General features: G+C 63.3%; 1 protein-coding gene across 1 annotated transcript; it reads left to right on the top strand.

Moving 5' to 3' along the window:
- The first annotated feature begins 1,683 nt into the window (after positions 1 to 1,683).
- Positions 1,684 to 16,474, top strand: L1CAM (L1 cell adhesion molecule). The gene is made up of 26 exons (XM_027097990.1): positions 1,684 to 1,808; positions 5,108 to 5,213; positions 5,456 to 5,658; positions 6,616 to 6,738; positions 6,828 to 6,998; positions 7,233 to 7,344; positions 7,474 to 7,658; positions 7,799 to 7,930; positions 8,059 to 8,202; positions 8,895 to 9,006; positions 9,117 to 9,283; positions 9,373 to 9,529; positions 9,746 to 9,870; positions 10,014 to 10,124; positions 10,354 to 10,551; positions 10,738 to 10,808; positions 10,983 to 11,205; positions 11,814 to 11,929; positions 12,143 to 12,344; positions 12,434 to 12,556; positions 12,667 to 12,840; positions 12,939 to 13,058; positions 13,187 to 13,342; positions 13,852 to 13,986; positions 14,341 to 14,413; positions 15,080 to 16,474. Exons 1-26 carry the CDS (start codon positions 1,733 to 1,735, stop codon positions 15,309 to 15,311), a joined length of 3,747 nt encoding a protein of 1,248 aa, XP_026953791.1. The 5' UTR covers positions 1,684 to 1,732; the 3' UTR covers positions 15,312 to 16,474.
- Positions 16,475 to 16,700: the final 226 nt, after the last annotated feature.

Here is a 16,700-nt window from a genome sequence, read left to right as displayed (position 1 = left end):
CCTTTCTGGGCCCCAGCTTGGCTCCTGCAAGTTGGGAATCGGCCACGCCTTTGCCACTTCTTACCCTCCGAGTCCTTCTCTTGGCCTTCAGCCCGTCCACGTCGACCCACGCTGGTGCTCCTCCCCCTCCCCCTCCAGCTTTGGGTCTAATCTAATTGCTATTCGCTGCCGTCCATTTTCCCTGCCCAGTCCCCAGGCCGTCTGCTGAATTCACCCTTCTCGGGTCACCTTACACAAAACCATTATGTGGCTTCTGGTTGCCTCCTGACACACTGGATGTCTTAGCATGGCGTTCCAGGCCTCCCCACCCACCCCTTCAGCATTCTGGCTGAGGCTTGGCCCGCGCTTTGATAAGGCCCTGGCTGGGCATGGCGAGGATGCCCGGGATGGACTTGGTGAAGGCATCCAGGCCCCAGCCTCCAAGCTCTTGCCCTTCTTGCACTTTTACCACTGTCTCTTTCTCACACCTCTTCCTGTTTGCAGTCAAAACGGTCTGTCTTCTTGGGAGTGTCTTCTCTTCTAGTCGTTGTTAGAGAAGCCCCCTCCCCCGGGCCCTCAGTCGCTGGGGCTTCTTGCACGCAGGTGGGATGTGCATATAGCTGGCATCACTTGGTCTTGCGGTGGACACATCTATCAGTTGAGCCCTGAAGACTCAGACAAAGACCCGGAAGGTGGGCTTGCCAGACACTCGAGATGTCAGAAACACTGTCCCAGAGCTTCTCCTGACCCCTGCTCCGACCCTGGCCTGGAGCATCTGGAAGGGGAGAGGCCACAGTCGCTTCTATTGTCCCCCCAGGAGCCTGAGGGACAGCAGGGAGGTGCTTTCCTCCTTGCCTCCCTCCTGCCACTTTTTGAGGGCAGACTTCCTTTTCCTCAACCTGTTCTGTGAAATGCAGCCTTCTTGGGCCCCTTTCCTTCTTTCTCTGTTCCCACTTCCCAAGTCCCCCTTGCCCCTCACCAGCTTTTTAGGCCTGAACAGCACCCGGGGATCAGTTGGCTCTGAAACCCACAGCAATGAGACGGTGATGAGTTCTCTACATATGTGCGCAGGCATGCTTGTGTGTGCAAACAGAGATAGCAGACATGAGGATTCATCCCCCAGAGATACAGACACACGAGACACACATATACTTCCGCGTGCACGCACCCACTCATGAGTGCATCCCCCTTCGTGAGAAGATGAAGGTGGACACACACAGCCACAAAGATGCTGATGTGCATATCTGGCTACGTGCAGACCCACATCCCCACTCATGCCCGTAGGCATCTGCTTGCTGGGTGTTGAGTCGCACACGAGGATGACATGCACAGAGCAGCCTGTGGCATGCCCAGGGGAGCTGATCGGGGCAACAAGTTGGTGCTGGAGAGGCAGCTGGCGGAGGAGGCACAGACAGAGAGTAGGAAGGGGATGAAAGGCAAACTGGAGCCCCAGCCTCTGCTGTCTCTTGCAGGTTGCCTTCTCCAAGGTGGGGGGGAGGGAGGGATGGAGGAGCCGGACAGCCGGGGGCGGGGCTGGGGGCGGGGCCAGGAGCCCAGGCTCGCCCAGATGTTAGTCACTAACATCCGTCCGTTCTCTCTCCTCCCTTACCTTTCCCTTCCCTCCTCCCCTCTCGCAGTGTCCCCACCCCCGGCTCCCTCCCCAAGCCGCCCACCAGCCCCCTTCCCTCTGGCCGGAGCTTGAGCCGAGCCCGGCCGGCTTTTGCCGCGCCGAGCCGCCGGCGCCGCCGGGAAGATGGCCGTGGCGCTGCGGTACTTGTGGCCTCTCCTCCTGTGCAGCCCCTGCCTGCTCATCCAGATCCCCGAGGAATGTGAGTAACCGGAGGGAGCCTCGGCGCCTCCCTTCACCGCCGCGCTGGGCTTCTCTTTATCTTCTACCTCTTCACCTTCTCCCGGTTCCGGCCCCTCACCCCTCCTTTCCTGGGCAGGGAGTGGACAAGAGGTACCCAGGACGCTGAGTACCTCTGGAAAGGACAGGGTGGAAGACTCGGGGTATCTCAGTACCACGGACAGGGACCAGAGGTGAGGGAGGGCTGGTGAGATTTCAGCACCACGGACAGCGGGCCAGGCCCTGGACCCTCCTCCTCCCGGCCTCCGCGCTCTCCTTCGGCCCGCCCCACCCCTCCTCCGAGGATGGGGCGGGCAGGTGAATGGGGCCATCCCCAGTCCTCGGCTAGCTCGCTCTAGCCTCGCTCCGGCTTCTGGCTTGGGTAATCCTATCTTGGGCCCTTGGTAGCCCTTTCTGTGAACTGGGACAGGAACAGACCCCTTAGCCTTCTGGGCCCTCGCGATTTGATGTGTAGTTACTTGGTGGGGCTGGGGGTGGGGCTGTTGGAGTATTACCTTTCGTGGGGGGGGGTCACGGGTAGGTGCGTGGGTGTTGCGGAGTGTGGCTGGAAGGTTGTGACTGAACGAACATGAGTATTTGTGTATGCTTGTGAGTTGGCCAGACGTTATTTTTGTCTGGATGTATTTGTAGATGCGTGAGGTGTCATGGACTAAGTGTGGGTATTCCCGAGTGTGAGCTTGATCTCCTATGTGGGTAAGTTTGTGAGTCAGTATAACCGTTACTTACTGGTCACATTTGTGAAGGTCTGTAGGTATTTGACTGTTAACATTGGATTGTAGTGGGTCGTGTGTGCATGTACCTGTGTGTGTGTGTGGAATGTGTGTTACTGTGACGATGTTTTCTCCTGAAAACACACCGTTGTGAGTGGCTGTTGGGCTTGCGTGAGGGGCAGTCTCCTCGGTAGCTCCACTCCCTTCCCCCCTCACCTTTCCATCTTTGTCTCTGAGCCTGGACCTATAGGAGGCCAGCATCACTGAGAGATGAGCCCTGGGCTGAACGTGGGGACTGTCCGTGCCAGGAATGGGACAGGGGCTGAGGGAGGTGGGTTTGGAAAGCACGTAGCACTGGGGGACAGTGAGGGTTTGGAGGAGGTGGAGAGGGGCTGATGGGAAGAAAGGCCGGGATGTCTCCTTAGATACACACATGTAGGTGCATGCACTCACGCCCATGCCACTCCCCCCGCTGCGGATGCACACGGACAAGCACGTGGGGAGACGCAGACGAGCCACCCGTACCCACCCAGGCACAGAGACTCCGAGAGGCACACAGTGAGAAGTCTAGACACAAAGCAACACAGTCATGCACACAAACACAGAAGTGGGTGTGCAACACAAAATTGTACACTGGATGCAAGCCGGGACACAGCCTCCAGATGTACTCCGGCGAGACACACCCGAGTACAGACGCATGAGCGGATGCGCACAGAGTCACTGCAGCTCAGCCTGCAGCATCCACGCACGTGCCCAGACTCCCACCTTCCACATTCCCACACACGTGCTTTCCTCCCCCGTCCTTCTCCTCTCAGTCGCTGCCAGGCCTTGCCCTGGGCGTCCGCCTGCCCCGCTACACCTGTGTGTGGAGGCGCAGGGAGAATTTGGAGAAAGGAGGGTAGAGGAAAGAGAAGTAGCTCGAAGAGCACGGCGAGTCTGAGGCTGCCCTGGGCACCGGCGGGCGCTTGTTATTGACCCCAATACAATATGGCAGGCGGCCTGGTGCCTCCCTGTTGGAAACTGTCCTCCAGCTGTCTCCCTCCCCGGCCACTCCAGGCCCCTTTGTCTCCTTCCCTGCTTTCCCCAGCCTGTCGTCCCTCTCTCTGGCTCTGGCTCTGGGGCTGCCTGCACCGGCCCCTTCCCAGCGCAGGGCCCTCTCCGCAGTGTCCCCAGGGAGCCCCTCTTCTCTCCTGGGGGCCCTTACACTGAGGTCTTCGGCAGAGACAAAGCCTTCAGAGGCAGCCCACTGCTCTCCACCCTTCCCTCCCCTCTCTCCCCTCCTCACAGCCACCCTGGCCAGTGCTGCGCTGAGTCCAGCGGCACTGGGGGCCGTAGCTCGGGCCTCAGCTCCAGGGAGCTTGGTGGCGGGCTGAGAGGAAGGAAGGGGAGAAAATGAGGGCTGGCGCCGGCCCTGCAGGCAATGGATACTCAGATTCAGCAGGGCCTTTGGGAGGGTTTGGAGGGGAGGGGGCAGCTGGGCTCTGAAGACTGGGCCTGGGTAATTGAAAACACTGAGCTGTGCTAATTGGATTAGGAGGGAAGCGGGCTGGAGCAGGGGAGGGCGCCCTGGCTGACGACTGTCTGCCTCCCAGCCTTCTGAGGCATCCTGCGTGGGGTGGGGGTCAGTTCTGCAGGCCTGCCAGGAAGATGCAAGGGTCTGTTCAAAGCACACTCTTCGCTCAAGTCGCGGATTTCTTTCTCCCTGCGTGCTGGAGCCGAGGCCTGGCTCCCCCTGGGCATTGACTGGTGATGCGAGCTGTGTCCCCTCTTTCCGCCGGCACGTGTCCCCACGTTACACCTCCTCTCCCGGCCTCCCCTCCCCCAGGGGTGTCTTCCCCGCGCACTTACTTCTTCCCCTGCCAGGGCCCCCTGCTGGGGCGGCATGTCAGCTTTTCTCTCCCTCTCTCCCTTGCTGCCTGGATTTCTCAGATGAAGGACACCACGGTAAGTTGCGGGGAGGGTGGGAGTGTTTCCCAGAAGGCCAAGGAGAGAGGAAAAGAGGGGGTGTCGGCGCGTCCCTCCCCCTCTCCTGCACATGCTCAGCTCTCCCTGTGTGCCGTGTCCCCTGCGCGGGTTGCAGTCTTTTCTGGTTCTTGGGTCCCGTGCTGGAGGCCTGGAGGCCGCATCAGCCTCCCTCCTGTCTCCTGGGGTGCCTGGGGGACACGTTTGTTCTGTGTCCGCGGGGTTTCCTGCCTCCCCTTCCCTCTGGTCCCCTCTCTCCCTTTTGGCTTTCTGTCTGTGTCTGTGTCTGTGTCTGTGTCTGTCCTTGTCTCTTTTCTTTCTTTCACACTCTTTGCCCTCCTCTTTGGCTCCATCTGTCCCCTCTGGTTTCTTTCTTTGTAAACCTTTAGTGCCGTCTTCTCTCTATTCTGTCTCCTTCCGCATTCGCCCCAGCAGCTTTGGGCCCAGCTTCTTCCTCCTCTCCCCGCAACCCCATTGCCGCGGGGCCTATAAGGCTCCAGACCCCGCTTCCCTCACCACGGAACAGGGGTTAAGGCCCGCTGCCCGCCAGAGGCCACCCTCACCACCACTGTCCCCATCCTGTCCCCAGCGATGGAGCCCCCTGTCATCACGGAACAGTCTCCACGGCGCGTGGTCGTGTTCCCCACAGATGATATCAGCCTCAAGTGTGAGGCCAGCGGCAAACCCCAAGTGCAGTGAGTGACCTTCACCCTCTAAGCCCTGGGGTTGACCACTGACTTTATCTCCAGCCCTCGTGTCTCCCAGGGCCTCCCAACAGCTGGGAGCACACACCCCAGATCTCCCTCGTCACCCTTGGTCCTCGCCCTGCCTCAGCCCGTCCCCAGGGCCCCTGGCGGCTTGCAGCCTTGCCGTGGCCTGTGCCAGCCGCGGTCCTGGGTTCCCGGCCTCAGGCCTCTGAGCCTTTTTCTGCCCGCAGGTTCCGCTGGACTCGGGACGGCGTCCTCTTCAAACCCAAGGAGGAGCCGGGTGTGACCGTGAACCAGGCCCCCCACTCTGGCTCCTTCACCATCACGGGCAACAACAGCAACTTCGCCCAGAGTTTTCAGGGCACCTATCGCTGCTTTGCCAGCAACAAGCTGGGCACCGCCATGTCCCACGAGATCCAGCTCATGGCCGAGGGTGCGAGGCGCTGCAGGGACCGGGGAGGGCCTGGGGCACGTGAGAAGGTCCCCAAACAGGCCTGGGGAGCGCGTGTGAGAGTCCAGCCTCAGCTGGCTGATAAGTGTGCCCGTAGCCGCATCCTCCTTCCCTGCCTTGTACTTTCTCCGTTCTTCCTGGTCGGCTCCATCTCCCCTTCCCTCTCTTCTGTGCTCTACGCCCTCTTGGCCTCGGGGGCCTGCCGCCTGGGGGATGCGCGTGGGCTTGGACTTGTTGACCGACTGAGTGGGTGGAGGATTGAGCCTGTCTGAGCCACTACCTGGGCTTTGGCTTCCGCCCCGTCCATATCCCCGAATTACCATCTCCTCTCTACCACTCTCGGTCACCTCCTTCCGCCTCCCCCATCGCTCCGTCTCCTCTCCCGCTGCTTTCCGCCTCTCACCTGGCCCCTCCAGCTCCCTCCTTCCTGCTCTCTGGCTCTGTCTTTATCTGTGTCGCCCTTTCCCTGGGGTTTTCCCTCTGCATTCCATCCTCCCTGAGCTTTCTGCCTCCTGAGCTTGCACTCCTCTCCCCTCTCTGCCCCTCCAGTTACCTTGGGAACCGTTGCCATGGTTTCTGTGTCAGGATGATGGAAGGGTCTGTAACTCCAGCATCCCTCCGCAGCTCCCCTCCCCCCACCGCTGCACCTCAGCCTTCCCCCACCCGCCCTCATCCTGTCCTCCTGGTGGGAGCTGAGAACTGTGGAGAGTTAACCCTTCGCAGCCATCCGGCCTCCTGCCCGTCCTCTCCTCTGCATGGAGTGCCCGGTCTCTGCCTTGAGCCCAAAAAGGACCCAGAGTGTCTGCCTGCTTTACGTGAACTTCCCCACGGCCTGGCCCTCTGACCCACCCCCTTGGCTATCCCTCCTCCTCTCCCCTGCTCTGCCTTGGCCGGGAGGAGACTTGAGACCCACAGTGCCAGTCTCTCTGTCCCTTCTAGGTACCCCCAAGTGGCCAAAGGAGACAGTGAGGCCCGTCGAGGCGGAGGAAGGGGAGTCGGTGATTCTGCCTTGCCACCCGCCCCCCAGCGCGGAGCCGCTCCGCATCTATTGGATGAACAGCAGTGGGTGCCCGCGAGCGGGAGGGTGTCAGTGGGTGTGATTCCTGGGTGGGGGTCCTGACCTCTGCCTCCTTGCCTCCCCCACCCCGCAGAGATCTTGCACATCAAGCAGGACGAGCGGGTGACCATGGGGCAGAACGGCAACCTCTACTTCGCCAATGTGCTTACCTCGGACAACCACTCAGACTACATCTGCCATGCCCACTTCCCTGGCACCCGGACCATCATTCAAAAGGAACCCATTGACCTCCGGGTCAAGGCCAGTGAGTCCCAAAGGCCCTACTGCTCTCTCACCTTCAGGCATGGCCCATCCCATCAGTCAGGCCACCCCGGCATTCCTCGAAGACAGCTTGGCCCAAACGCCTCCCCGGGTGGTGAGGGCGAGGAGGAAACTGCAGCCCTGGGAGCTTGCTGGGGTGTCCAGATCACCCGGCCTGGGAACGTCGTGGGTGGAGGGAACAGTCAGCCGCGCCGCAGTCAGCTCTGTGTCCTCACAGCCAACAGCATGATGGACAGGAAGCCGCGCCTGCTCTTCCCCACCGACGCCAGCACCCACCTGGTGGCCCTGCAGGGGCAGCCGCTGGCCCTGGAGTGCATCGCCGAGGGCTTGTGAGTCTGTGCCCCCTGCGAGGGGCGGGGCGGGGCGGGGCGGAGCCTTTGCCGGGGCAGGGCTGAGTGGCCTGGTCCTCTCTCCCCTGTGCTCTCTCCTTGGCCTCCGTGCGCCGTGGCCCCGGGCAGCCCCACGCCCACCATCAAATGGCTACGCCCGAGCGGCCCCATGCCGGCTGACCGAGTCACCTACCAGAACCACAACAAGACCCTGCAGCTGCTGAACGTGGGGGAGGAGGACGACGGCGAGTATCGCTGCCTGGCTGAGAACTCCCTGGGCAGTGACCAGCATGCCTACTACGTCACCGTGGAGGGTACGGTGCCTCTGCCGGCTCATCCCGTTCAGGCTGCCCAGAATGCAGCCCTCACTGTCGCAGGGGTGGGCAGGGTCTGGGCCAGGGCCAAGAGCTGGCTGCAGGCTGCGGGCTCAGGGCGGCTCTCCCCTTCCTCGCAGCTGCCCCGTACTGGCTACACAAGCCCCAGAGCCATCTGTACGGGCCGGGAGAGACTGCCCGCCTGGACTGCCAAGTGCAGGGCAGGCCCCAACCAGAGGTCACCTGGAGAATCAATGGGATCCCTGTGGAGGGTGAGCAGGGCCTCGGGCAGGGACAGGGAGTGAGCTTGGGGAGCCCTGGGGACGGCGGGGACGAGCAGCGGCCTTGGCGTGGCTCACTGCTCTGGCCCTGGGCCCGCGGGCCACCTCTGCGCACACAGAACTGGCCAAGGACCAGAAGTACCGGATCCACCATGGAGCCCTGATCCTGAGCAACGTGCAGCCCAGCGACACGATGGTGACCCAGTGTGAGGCCCGAAACCGGCACGGGCTCCTGCTGGCCAACGCCTACATTTACGTGGTCGGTGAGTGCCAGCCAGCTGGACCCAGCCGCCGCCGCCTCTTTGCCTCGTAGCCCCCAGTCCGTCTCTGCAGCCCACGAGGCAGGGCCACCACACTGACTCAGCCCACGGCTGCTCTGTCCGCCGTGGCTCCCTTTCTCCTCTCGGGAGCCTTCCCCTCTTCTCCCGCCCCTCCTCCCAACAGCGCGTGGGGATCACGGAGGAGAGGCAGGCTCTTTGTCGGTATTTCCAGGTGAAGAAGCAGCCTCAGACAGTGGTCTGGTGCAGCACAGGTCACTGAGCAGAGGCTCACCCTGGCCAGGGTGTGCCCGAGGCCAGCCTAGCGGCTCCTCTCCCAGAGTCTTGGGGAGGACTAGGGGGCTAGGCCTGGGGGGCTTTTGGGAAGAGGTAGACTGTCAGGGGGACCTCAAATAATTGGTACGACATGGGTGGCTGGGACGGGAGGTGCATCTGAGGCGGAGGGGCTGGCGTGTCCTAAGGCCGAGAGAGGCTCAGCTTGGCACGGGCCAGAGCCGGGTGCCGGCAAGCAAGATGGGCAGGGCTCTCGGGGCCCTGAGAACGCCTGGAAGTCACTGGCAGCTTCCAGAGGCTGCGAGCCCTCCTGGGAGAAGCTGCCCCGCCAGCCCCTTCATGTGCCTCCTGATCGCGCGTGGGTGCCCGCCCGACCCTCAGTCCTGCCACGTCTCCTCCCTCAGAGCTGCCGGCCAAGATCCTGACCCCAGACAACGAGACGTACATGGCGGTCCAGGGCAGCACCGCCTACCTTCTGTGTAAGGCCTTTGGAGCCCCTGTGCCCAGCGTGCAGTGGTGAGTGCCCCAACCCCAGCGGGGGGCACCATCTCCTGGCCCAGGGAACCAGGGAGGGCTGGGGGCCCAGCCCACTGGCATCTGAGCCAGGCCTGCCCTGCTCGCACCAGGCTGGACAGGGAAGGAAAGACAGTGCTGCAGGACGAGCGCTTCTTCCCCTACACCAACGGGACCCTGGGCATCCGAGACCTCCAGGCCAATGACACCGGCCACTACTTCTGCCAGGCTGCCAATGACCAAAACAACGTGACCATTGTGGCTAACCTGCAGGTCAAAGGTCCGATGTGATCAGCAGCCCCTCCAGGAGGGGGGTCAGGGTCTCTGGGGGACCCCGGAGTGACCTTCCCCTCCCGTCATTGCCCTCAGATGCCACTCAGATCACACAGGGGCCCCGCAGCGCGATCGAGAAGAAAGGCTCGCGAGTGACGTTCACGTGCCAGGCCTCCTTTGACCCCTCCTTGCAGCACAGCATCACCTGGCGCGGGGATGGTCGCGACCTCCAGGAGCTTGGGGACAGTGACAAGTGCGGGCCCAGCCCCAACCTGGGCTCGGTGGAAGGGGGAAGAGTGGGAAAGGCAGGACGTCCAGACCTCCTGGCCTCATCCATGGGGGGTGGGTGCCCCGCTTTGAGGGGGAAGGTTCTGGCAGGAGAGGGGAGCGGGGCGAGCAGAGTGCAGGTGGCAGGGAGTAGCGGGTCCGCTGGGAGCAGAAGAACACGCGTGCCCCCCACCCCCGCCAGGTACTTCATAGAGGACGGGCGCCTGGTCATCCACAGCCTGGACTACAGCGACCAGGGCAACTACAGCTGCGTGGCCAGCACCAAGCTGGACGTGGTGGAGAGCAGGGCAGGGCTCCTGGTGGTGGGTGAGTCCCGCGTGGTATGAGGCTCGTGGCCCAGAGGTGTGGGGGCACGGGAGCCCAGGCTTACAGTGCAGGGCGCTTTCGGGCAGGGGGGTTGGGTGGTTGGCTTGTGAGTGGGCCCGAGATCCACCCTCTGTGGCCCTCAGGGAGCCCCGGCCCCGTGCCTCAGCTGGAGCTGTCTGACCGCCACCTGCTGAAGCAGAGCGAGGTGCGCCTGTCCTGGAGCCCCGCTGACGACCACAACGCCCCCATTGAGAGTAAGAGGCCCCCAGCGTGGCGCCCCACTGGCCCTCCCTCCTGGCGGGCCCACCCTCCTCCCAGAGCTGCGGCTCCGGGGCCGCCCGGCTCACTGAAGCACGCACCTGTGTTCGGGGGCTCCGGGTCGCTCGCAGGAGCCCGAGGACACCAGTCGCCTGGGGCGCCCTCTCCCCTCCTCAGGGAGGGCCAGACCTTGCCGCCCCGTCACCGCCCCCCACTTCTTGGCAGAGTATGACATTGAGTTCGAGGACAAGGAGATGGCGCCTGACAAGTGGCACAGTCTGGGCAAGGTGCCCGGGAACCAGACCTCCACCACCCTCAAGCTGTCGCCTTATGTCCACTATACCTTTAGAGTTACTGCCATCAACAAATACGGCCCTGGGGAGCCCAGCCCAGCCTCGGAGACCGTGCTCACTCCAGAAGCAGGTGAGCACCTGGGCGGGGCCTCAGGCGCCGGGCCCCCTGGGCTCTGCAAGGAGAGTCTAGAGAAATGACCGTGCCCAAGCTCCTCTGCTTCCAGGGCCAGAACGGCTCATTGCTTCCTTGGTCCTGGGCCTTCACGGCCTCAGCAGGAGCCCCACAGCGTTGATGTGTTAACACATTACTTTGCAGCCCCGGAGAAGAACCCCGTGGACGTGAAGGGGGAAGGAAACGAGACCAACAACATGGTCATCACTTGGAAGGTGAGGCGGCCCCGAGGCTGAGCTCACCCCCAGACGTAAGACCGGCACCCAGATATTGCAGCTCCCCCTGGCTGTCCTAAGGACCAGGGACCTGAGGCTGGGCTGGGGAGTGGATCAGAGGTCGGGGAACGGGGCGCTTGGCCAACCAGCTCCCTTTCTGCTCTCCCGCTCCAGCCGCTCCGGTGGATGGACTGGAATGCCCCCCAGGTTCAGTATCGCGTGCAGTGGCGCCCTCAGAAGACACAGGGGGCCTGGCAGGAACGGATCGTGAGCGACCCCTTCCTGGTGGTGTCCAACACTTCCACCTTTGTGCCCTATGAGATCAAGGTCCAGGCCGTCAACAGCCAGGGCAAGGGCCCGGAGCCCCAGATCACCATCGGCTACTCTGGGGAGGATTGTGAGTATTGGGCTGGCCCCGCCCACACCCGGGGGTGGAGCCTGCGTGCGCCGGCATGGCCCACTCCCCCCCAGCCCCTCAGGGATCCGCCCAGGTGCCCAGCTCCTACCTCTTAATATACAGTAGTGCATTTCCTAAGAGTAAGGATGTTTCCTTACATGACCAAAGTGCCGTCATGAAGATCCAGAAAGAAATTTACCGTCAGCAAGTTGGCATCTATAACTTTGCATCTATCTGGGTGGCAGCCGGTACCCCCGTGGTATGGACCAGTGGTGTCTTCACCCCAGTCCAGGGTCCCATTCAGGATCCTGCATGGGGTCTAGGTATCCTGCTTCTGTCCGTTCCTTGAATGTAGAGCGTTACCAGATGTTAAGCTTGGTCATCCAGTCAAGGTCTTTTCTAGTTACTACTCGGCGTAGTTACCGTCTTCTCTCGCGACTAATAAACAGTCTGCAGGGAGACACCCTGAGACCATGTGAACGCCCTGCTCATCAAACTGCCCACGCCTCATATCGCATCCAGAGCCGCCATCCCCCTGCGGGAGGGCGGGGTTCTGGGCTGGCCGCAGGATGCCACAGGCCCTCATCCGTGTCATTGGCCGTTTCCAGACCCCCAGGCAAGCCCTGAGCTGGAAGGCATCAAGATCCTCAATTCGAGCACGGTGCTGGTCAGATGGTGGCCTGTGGACCCAGCCCAGGTCAAGGGCCACCTCCGGGGATACAATGTAAGAGTCCGAGGTGTAGGGGCTGGGGAGATCCCCGGGGTGAGGGGTGAGGCTACCAGGAGTGACAAGGTTGGGGGCGGGCTTCTGCCAGCTGCTCTCTCGGAAGTGCTCAGGTTGGAAGGAAGGCTCCCCTGGGAGGGCAGGGGGGAACACGTGCCCCAGGGTCACTGGCAGAGGCCTTCTGCCCTTTCGGGGTCTCCTGTCCGCCTGCAGGTGACGTACTGGTGGGAGGGCAGTCAGAGGAGGCACAGCAAGAGGCACGTCCACAGAGGCCACGTGCTGGTGCCTGCCAACAGCACCAGCGCCATCCTGGGCGGCCTGCGGCCCTACAGCTCCTACCATCTGGAGGTGCAGGCCTTTAACGGCCGGGGACTGGGGCCCGCCAGCGAGATGACCTTCAGCACCCCCGAGGGAGGTGAGCTTTGCGCCCTGCACCCCTGCCCCGCCCTCCCCCCACCCGGGTTGCCAGGGCGACGACCTGCCGTTGGTCTCTGTGCCCCGCAGTTCCTGGACACCCCGAGGCGTTGCACCTGGAGTGCCAGTCGGACACCAGCCTGCTGCTGCACTGGCAGCCCCCGCTCAGCCACAATGGCGTGCTCACGGGCTACGTGCTCTCCTACCAACCTCGTACGTGTGTCGTGGGCCCGGAGCTTCGGCCCAGCCCGGCTGGGAGGTGGAGGGGAGCCGGGGGTGGGCGGTGCTGGCGGCCAAAGCCGACTCCTCGCCTGTCCTCGCAGTGGATGATGGGGGCAAAGAGCAGTTGTCCTTCGACCTCCCGGACCCTGAGCTGCGGATGCACAATCTGACGAACCTCAGCCCCCACCTGCGGTACCGCTTCCAGCTCCAGGCCACAACGAAGGAGGGCCCTGGAGAGGCAATCGTGCGGGAAGGAGGCACCATGGCCTTATCTGGTGAGCTGGAGGGGGCTGAGGCGGGGGGCTAGGCAGCCGGGCCCACGAGGGCGGCCCAGGGGCTGCCTCGAGGTCCCACACCCTCTCTCAATCTCCAGGGACCCCGGATTTTGGCAACATCTCGGCCATGGCTGGCGAGAATTACAGCGTGGTCTCCTGGGTCCCCAAGGAGGGCCAGTGCAACTTCGGGTTCCAGATCTGGTTCAAAGCCCTGGGGGGTGAGCGCAAAAGGGGACCCTGTAGTCGGGGGAAGGGGGCTCAGGGCCCAGAGGGGCTGCGGGGGGGCGTGGAGCCAGGGTGCTGCCGGGCCCTCCCGTTCACCCCTGCTGCCCTCTCACCCCTACAGATGAGAAGCTGGGCGCTCATCTCCCGCCGCAGTACGTCAGCTACAACCAGAGCTCCTACACGCAGTGGGACCTGCAGCCTGACACCGACTACGAGATCCACTTGCTCAAGGAGAGGGTTCTCCTGCACCAGATGGCCGTGAAGACCAACGGCACTGGTAAGGGAGCCTCGGGCACTGACTGGTCAGCGTCCCTCCGTCGCCGGCCAGGCTACAGCCACCTCAGGCCCCAGGCCACGGCTCGGCTCTTCCTCCCAGTACCTGGGTGCCCCGCGGCCCAGGATGGAGAAGTCTGGGTCCCTGGAACGATCCCTTTTTGTATCCTCTGTTTGAACTGTTGCCAGGGCAACCACTTTTGCAGAAGGTCCTCTCCCTGTCCCGCAGAGGGTCCCCCGCAAGCCTCAGCTCCAAGCACGCTTCGCCCCAGCTTATCGCTCCTCCCGGGCCCTCTGGCGTCCATGGGCCTGGCCCTCACCTGCCCTTGCCCGGTCCCCGGGGGTGGAGGGGTCGGGAGTGGACCAATGGAACTAGAGGCTCTGAGGGAAGCCCGCGCACAAGGCTGGGAACGGGGTGGGGGGGGGCAGGCTCAGGTGGTGGGTCTGCAGCGCCCGGGACCCAGCATCTTACCCCGGGCCTGGGCTCGTTCTCCTTCCCACTGTCCCTGCCAGGCCGAGTGAGACTCCCTCCCGCCGGCTTTGCCACGGAGGGCTGGTTCATCGGCTTCGTCAGCGCCATCATCGTCCTGCTTCTCATCTTCCTCATCCTTTGCTTTATCAAGCGCAGCAAGGGTGGCAAGTACTCAGGTAACTCCTGACCCCAGGGCTCAGGGAGGATGGTCGCCGAGGGCCCCCGTTCATCCCTCCTGCGAGTTCTCCTTGGTCCCGGGAGCCCCTGGCAGGATGGGGTGGGTGTGTTGGGGGCAGGCAGGAGGCCTAAGGGGAGTTTCTGCGCACACCGGGGCGCGTGGTAGCCAGGCCCACGGGGGGCGAGAAGTTCACCCTTGAAGGCTTGTCGGTTCCTGAGAGCCGCTGAAACAGGGTGCTGTCAGTGTTCAGGGCCCAGAGGGACAGCCTCGCCTGCGTCCCCGCCTGGGGCGAGGCCCATTGCTCGGTGGAGGCTGGGCGGGAGGAGAAGTTGGGCCCTCTCTGTGTCTGCAGTGAAGGACAAGGAAGACACCCAGGCGGACTCGGAGGCCCGGCCCATGAAGGACGAAGCCTTCGGCGAGTACAGGTGAGCTGGGCGGGGGCAGGCGCCGATGGGCCGCCCAGCTGCTCGCTTTCAGGCCTGACCCCGTCTCTCTCTCTCTCCTTCGTGCTGCGGGGTACCGGCAGGTCCCTGGAGAGGTAAGGCGGGGCGGGTGGGGAGATGCTGTTAGACTGCAGGGCCGGGGGCCTCCCATGGCCGCCGTGTGCCCGGGAGTGCCACCGGCCCCTGCTTGCCAGACCTCTGCGCGCCCCCGGCTCTCCGGCCCGGCAGCTCCCTATTTCAGGGAGAAGCCAACGCTGACACTCAGCTCCCGGGCCTGCCTGTCCCCATCCCAGCTGCCACTCTCTGGGCTCTGCCGGGGCCACAGCGGTACAGGTACCCCCGCCCATCTCGTCTGCAGATGGGAGCCAGGCCCCGCGAGCCCCCCACCTCCCCCAGGATCCAGGGCACGCCCAAGCCTCGCCCCACTCGTGCTGTGCCACCTGCCCTCCCGGCAGTGTGTCCAGGCGGAGGGCCTCTGCCCCAGTACATTCAGAGCACACGGAAGACGGAAGACGGAAGACTAGCGGAACCCAGGCCCCTGGGGCTCTGCCCCGCCCCCAGCCAGGCCTCCTCTGCAGGCCAGCACCTGCCAGCTCCTGCTGGGCACTGCTGGGCAGCCTCCCACTCCCTTCTGCCCTCCCCCTGCAGTGACAACGAGGAGAAGGCCTTCGGCAGCAGCCAGCCATCCCTCAACGGAGACATCAAGCCCCTGGGCAGTGACGACAGCCTGGCCGACTACGGGGGCAGCGTGGACGTGCAGTTCAACGAGGACGGCTCCTTCATCGGCCAGTACAGTGGCAAGAAGGAGAAGGAGGCGGCGGGAGGCAACGACAGCTCAGGGGCCGCCTCCCCCATCAACCCTGCGGGGACCCTGGAGTAGCAGGGTCCAGCCAGCCCAGGGCCAGGCCGCAGCCGACTCAGAGGCCAAGCCCCCCCCGTCCGAGGCCTGTGCTGGGTCCCTGACCTTGGGACTGAGGCCCCTCCCTCTCTTCACCAGGCGGTGGCCCGGCCCTCTGATCCTGAGCCCGAGGGAGGCTTAAGTCGGGGGCAGAGAAGAGGAACTCACTGCCTCTAATCCCCTTCTGACTGCCTGGTCCCCACTTGATTGCCAAAACCCAGCTGCACCCCTTCTTGGGCACACACTGCTTTACTCCAGCTCGGGGGCCAGTCACCCACACATCAGGAGCCTTCAGGTGCTGCCTCGCCGGCCTTTGGGCAGAGAGAGGCTGTGGTCAGGGCAGAGGAAGCGGGGATGCTGCCCGGTGGGGTCTCCTCAGGACCACGGCTGGCACCTGCACCCCCAGCCATTGCTTGGCCAGCCTGGCTGGGACAGGGGACAGAACACAGTGTCCCCACCATCTGCTCCCTTTTCTTTGCCATCTCTGCTCCAACTGGGATGGGAGCTGGGCAGGCTGGCCATGGGTGCAGAGGAGGCCATCTGGAGAGCCCAGAGTCCCACCTGCCGGTGTCGCACTCGGCCCGGCCCACCCCACCCTGCGGCCGGCTTTCAGGAGTTCCATACACACGCTGCCTTTGGTACCCGCCAGACGACATCCAAGTGGCCTCCGTCACTGCCCAGGTGCGGGGCAGGCACACCTCCTCCCCCCTGACCCTGGCCTCTCCCAGCCTCCACCGCACCCCAGGACCCCTTAGTGACCCCCCGCCCCCGCCCCCAGTCTGAACAGTTCCCTTCCTCAGCCTCCCCCAGCCCCACCTTGGGATGTAAATACACCGTGACTTTGAAAGTTTGCACCCATGCCCTTTCCCCATATGCCACTAGTGTGTAGGCAGATGTCTGAGTCTCTAGGTGGTTTCTAGGTTTTATAGCAATTAGCTTTGATGATCCCATCCCAGGAAAAATAAAAACAGACAAAAAAAAAAAAAAAAAAAGGAAAGATTGGTTCTCCCGGCTCTGCTGCGCTCCCGCCCAGCAGCCCCCATCTCCCCATATGCCTTTGCTCGGTCTGTGGATGAGCCCTTTACAAAAAGCAAAAGTCTATATATATATGTACATAAATATCAGAATTATAAAAGGCAAATAAAAACCTGGAAACAAAGAGGAGCTGCTGTCATTTTACCGAACACCCTGTCCCCTACCGTGCTGCACGCTGCGGTCCACCTGCCCCGCCAGGCCCGGCTCTCTGCCCCCGGGGGCCCTGCTGCCTGCTTCTCGTTCCCACTGGCCTCCAGGGGAGCTGAGCTCTAGGCTGTCACCACGGTTTCGGGCCCCAGGGCTGCCCAGCCCTCTAAAGCAGTGACCAAACACCGC

This window comes from Aethalodelphis obliquidens, unplaced genomic scaffold, assembly GCF_003676395.1.
Source record: "Aethalodelphis obliquidens isolate GAN/ISIS:26980383/991018 unplaced genomic scaffold, ASM367639v1 scaffold118, whole genome shotgun sequence".
In the NCBI taxonomy this organism is placed as follows: Eukaryota; Metazoa; Chordata; class Mammalia; order Artiodactyla; family Delphinidae; genus Aethalodelphis; species Aethalodelphis obliquidens.
Note: the sequence above shows the minus strand (reverse complement) of the source record. Positions and strands in the feature narration are given on the sequence as shown.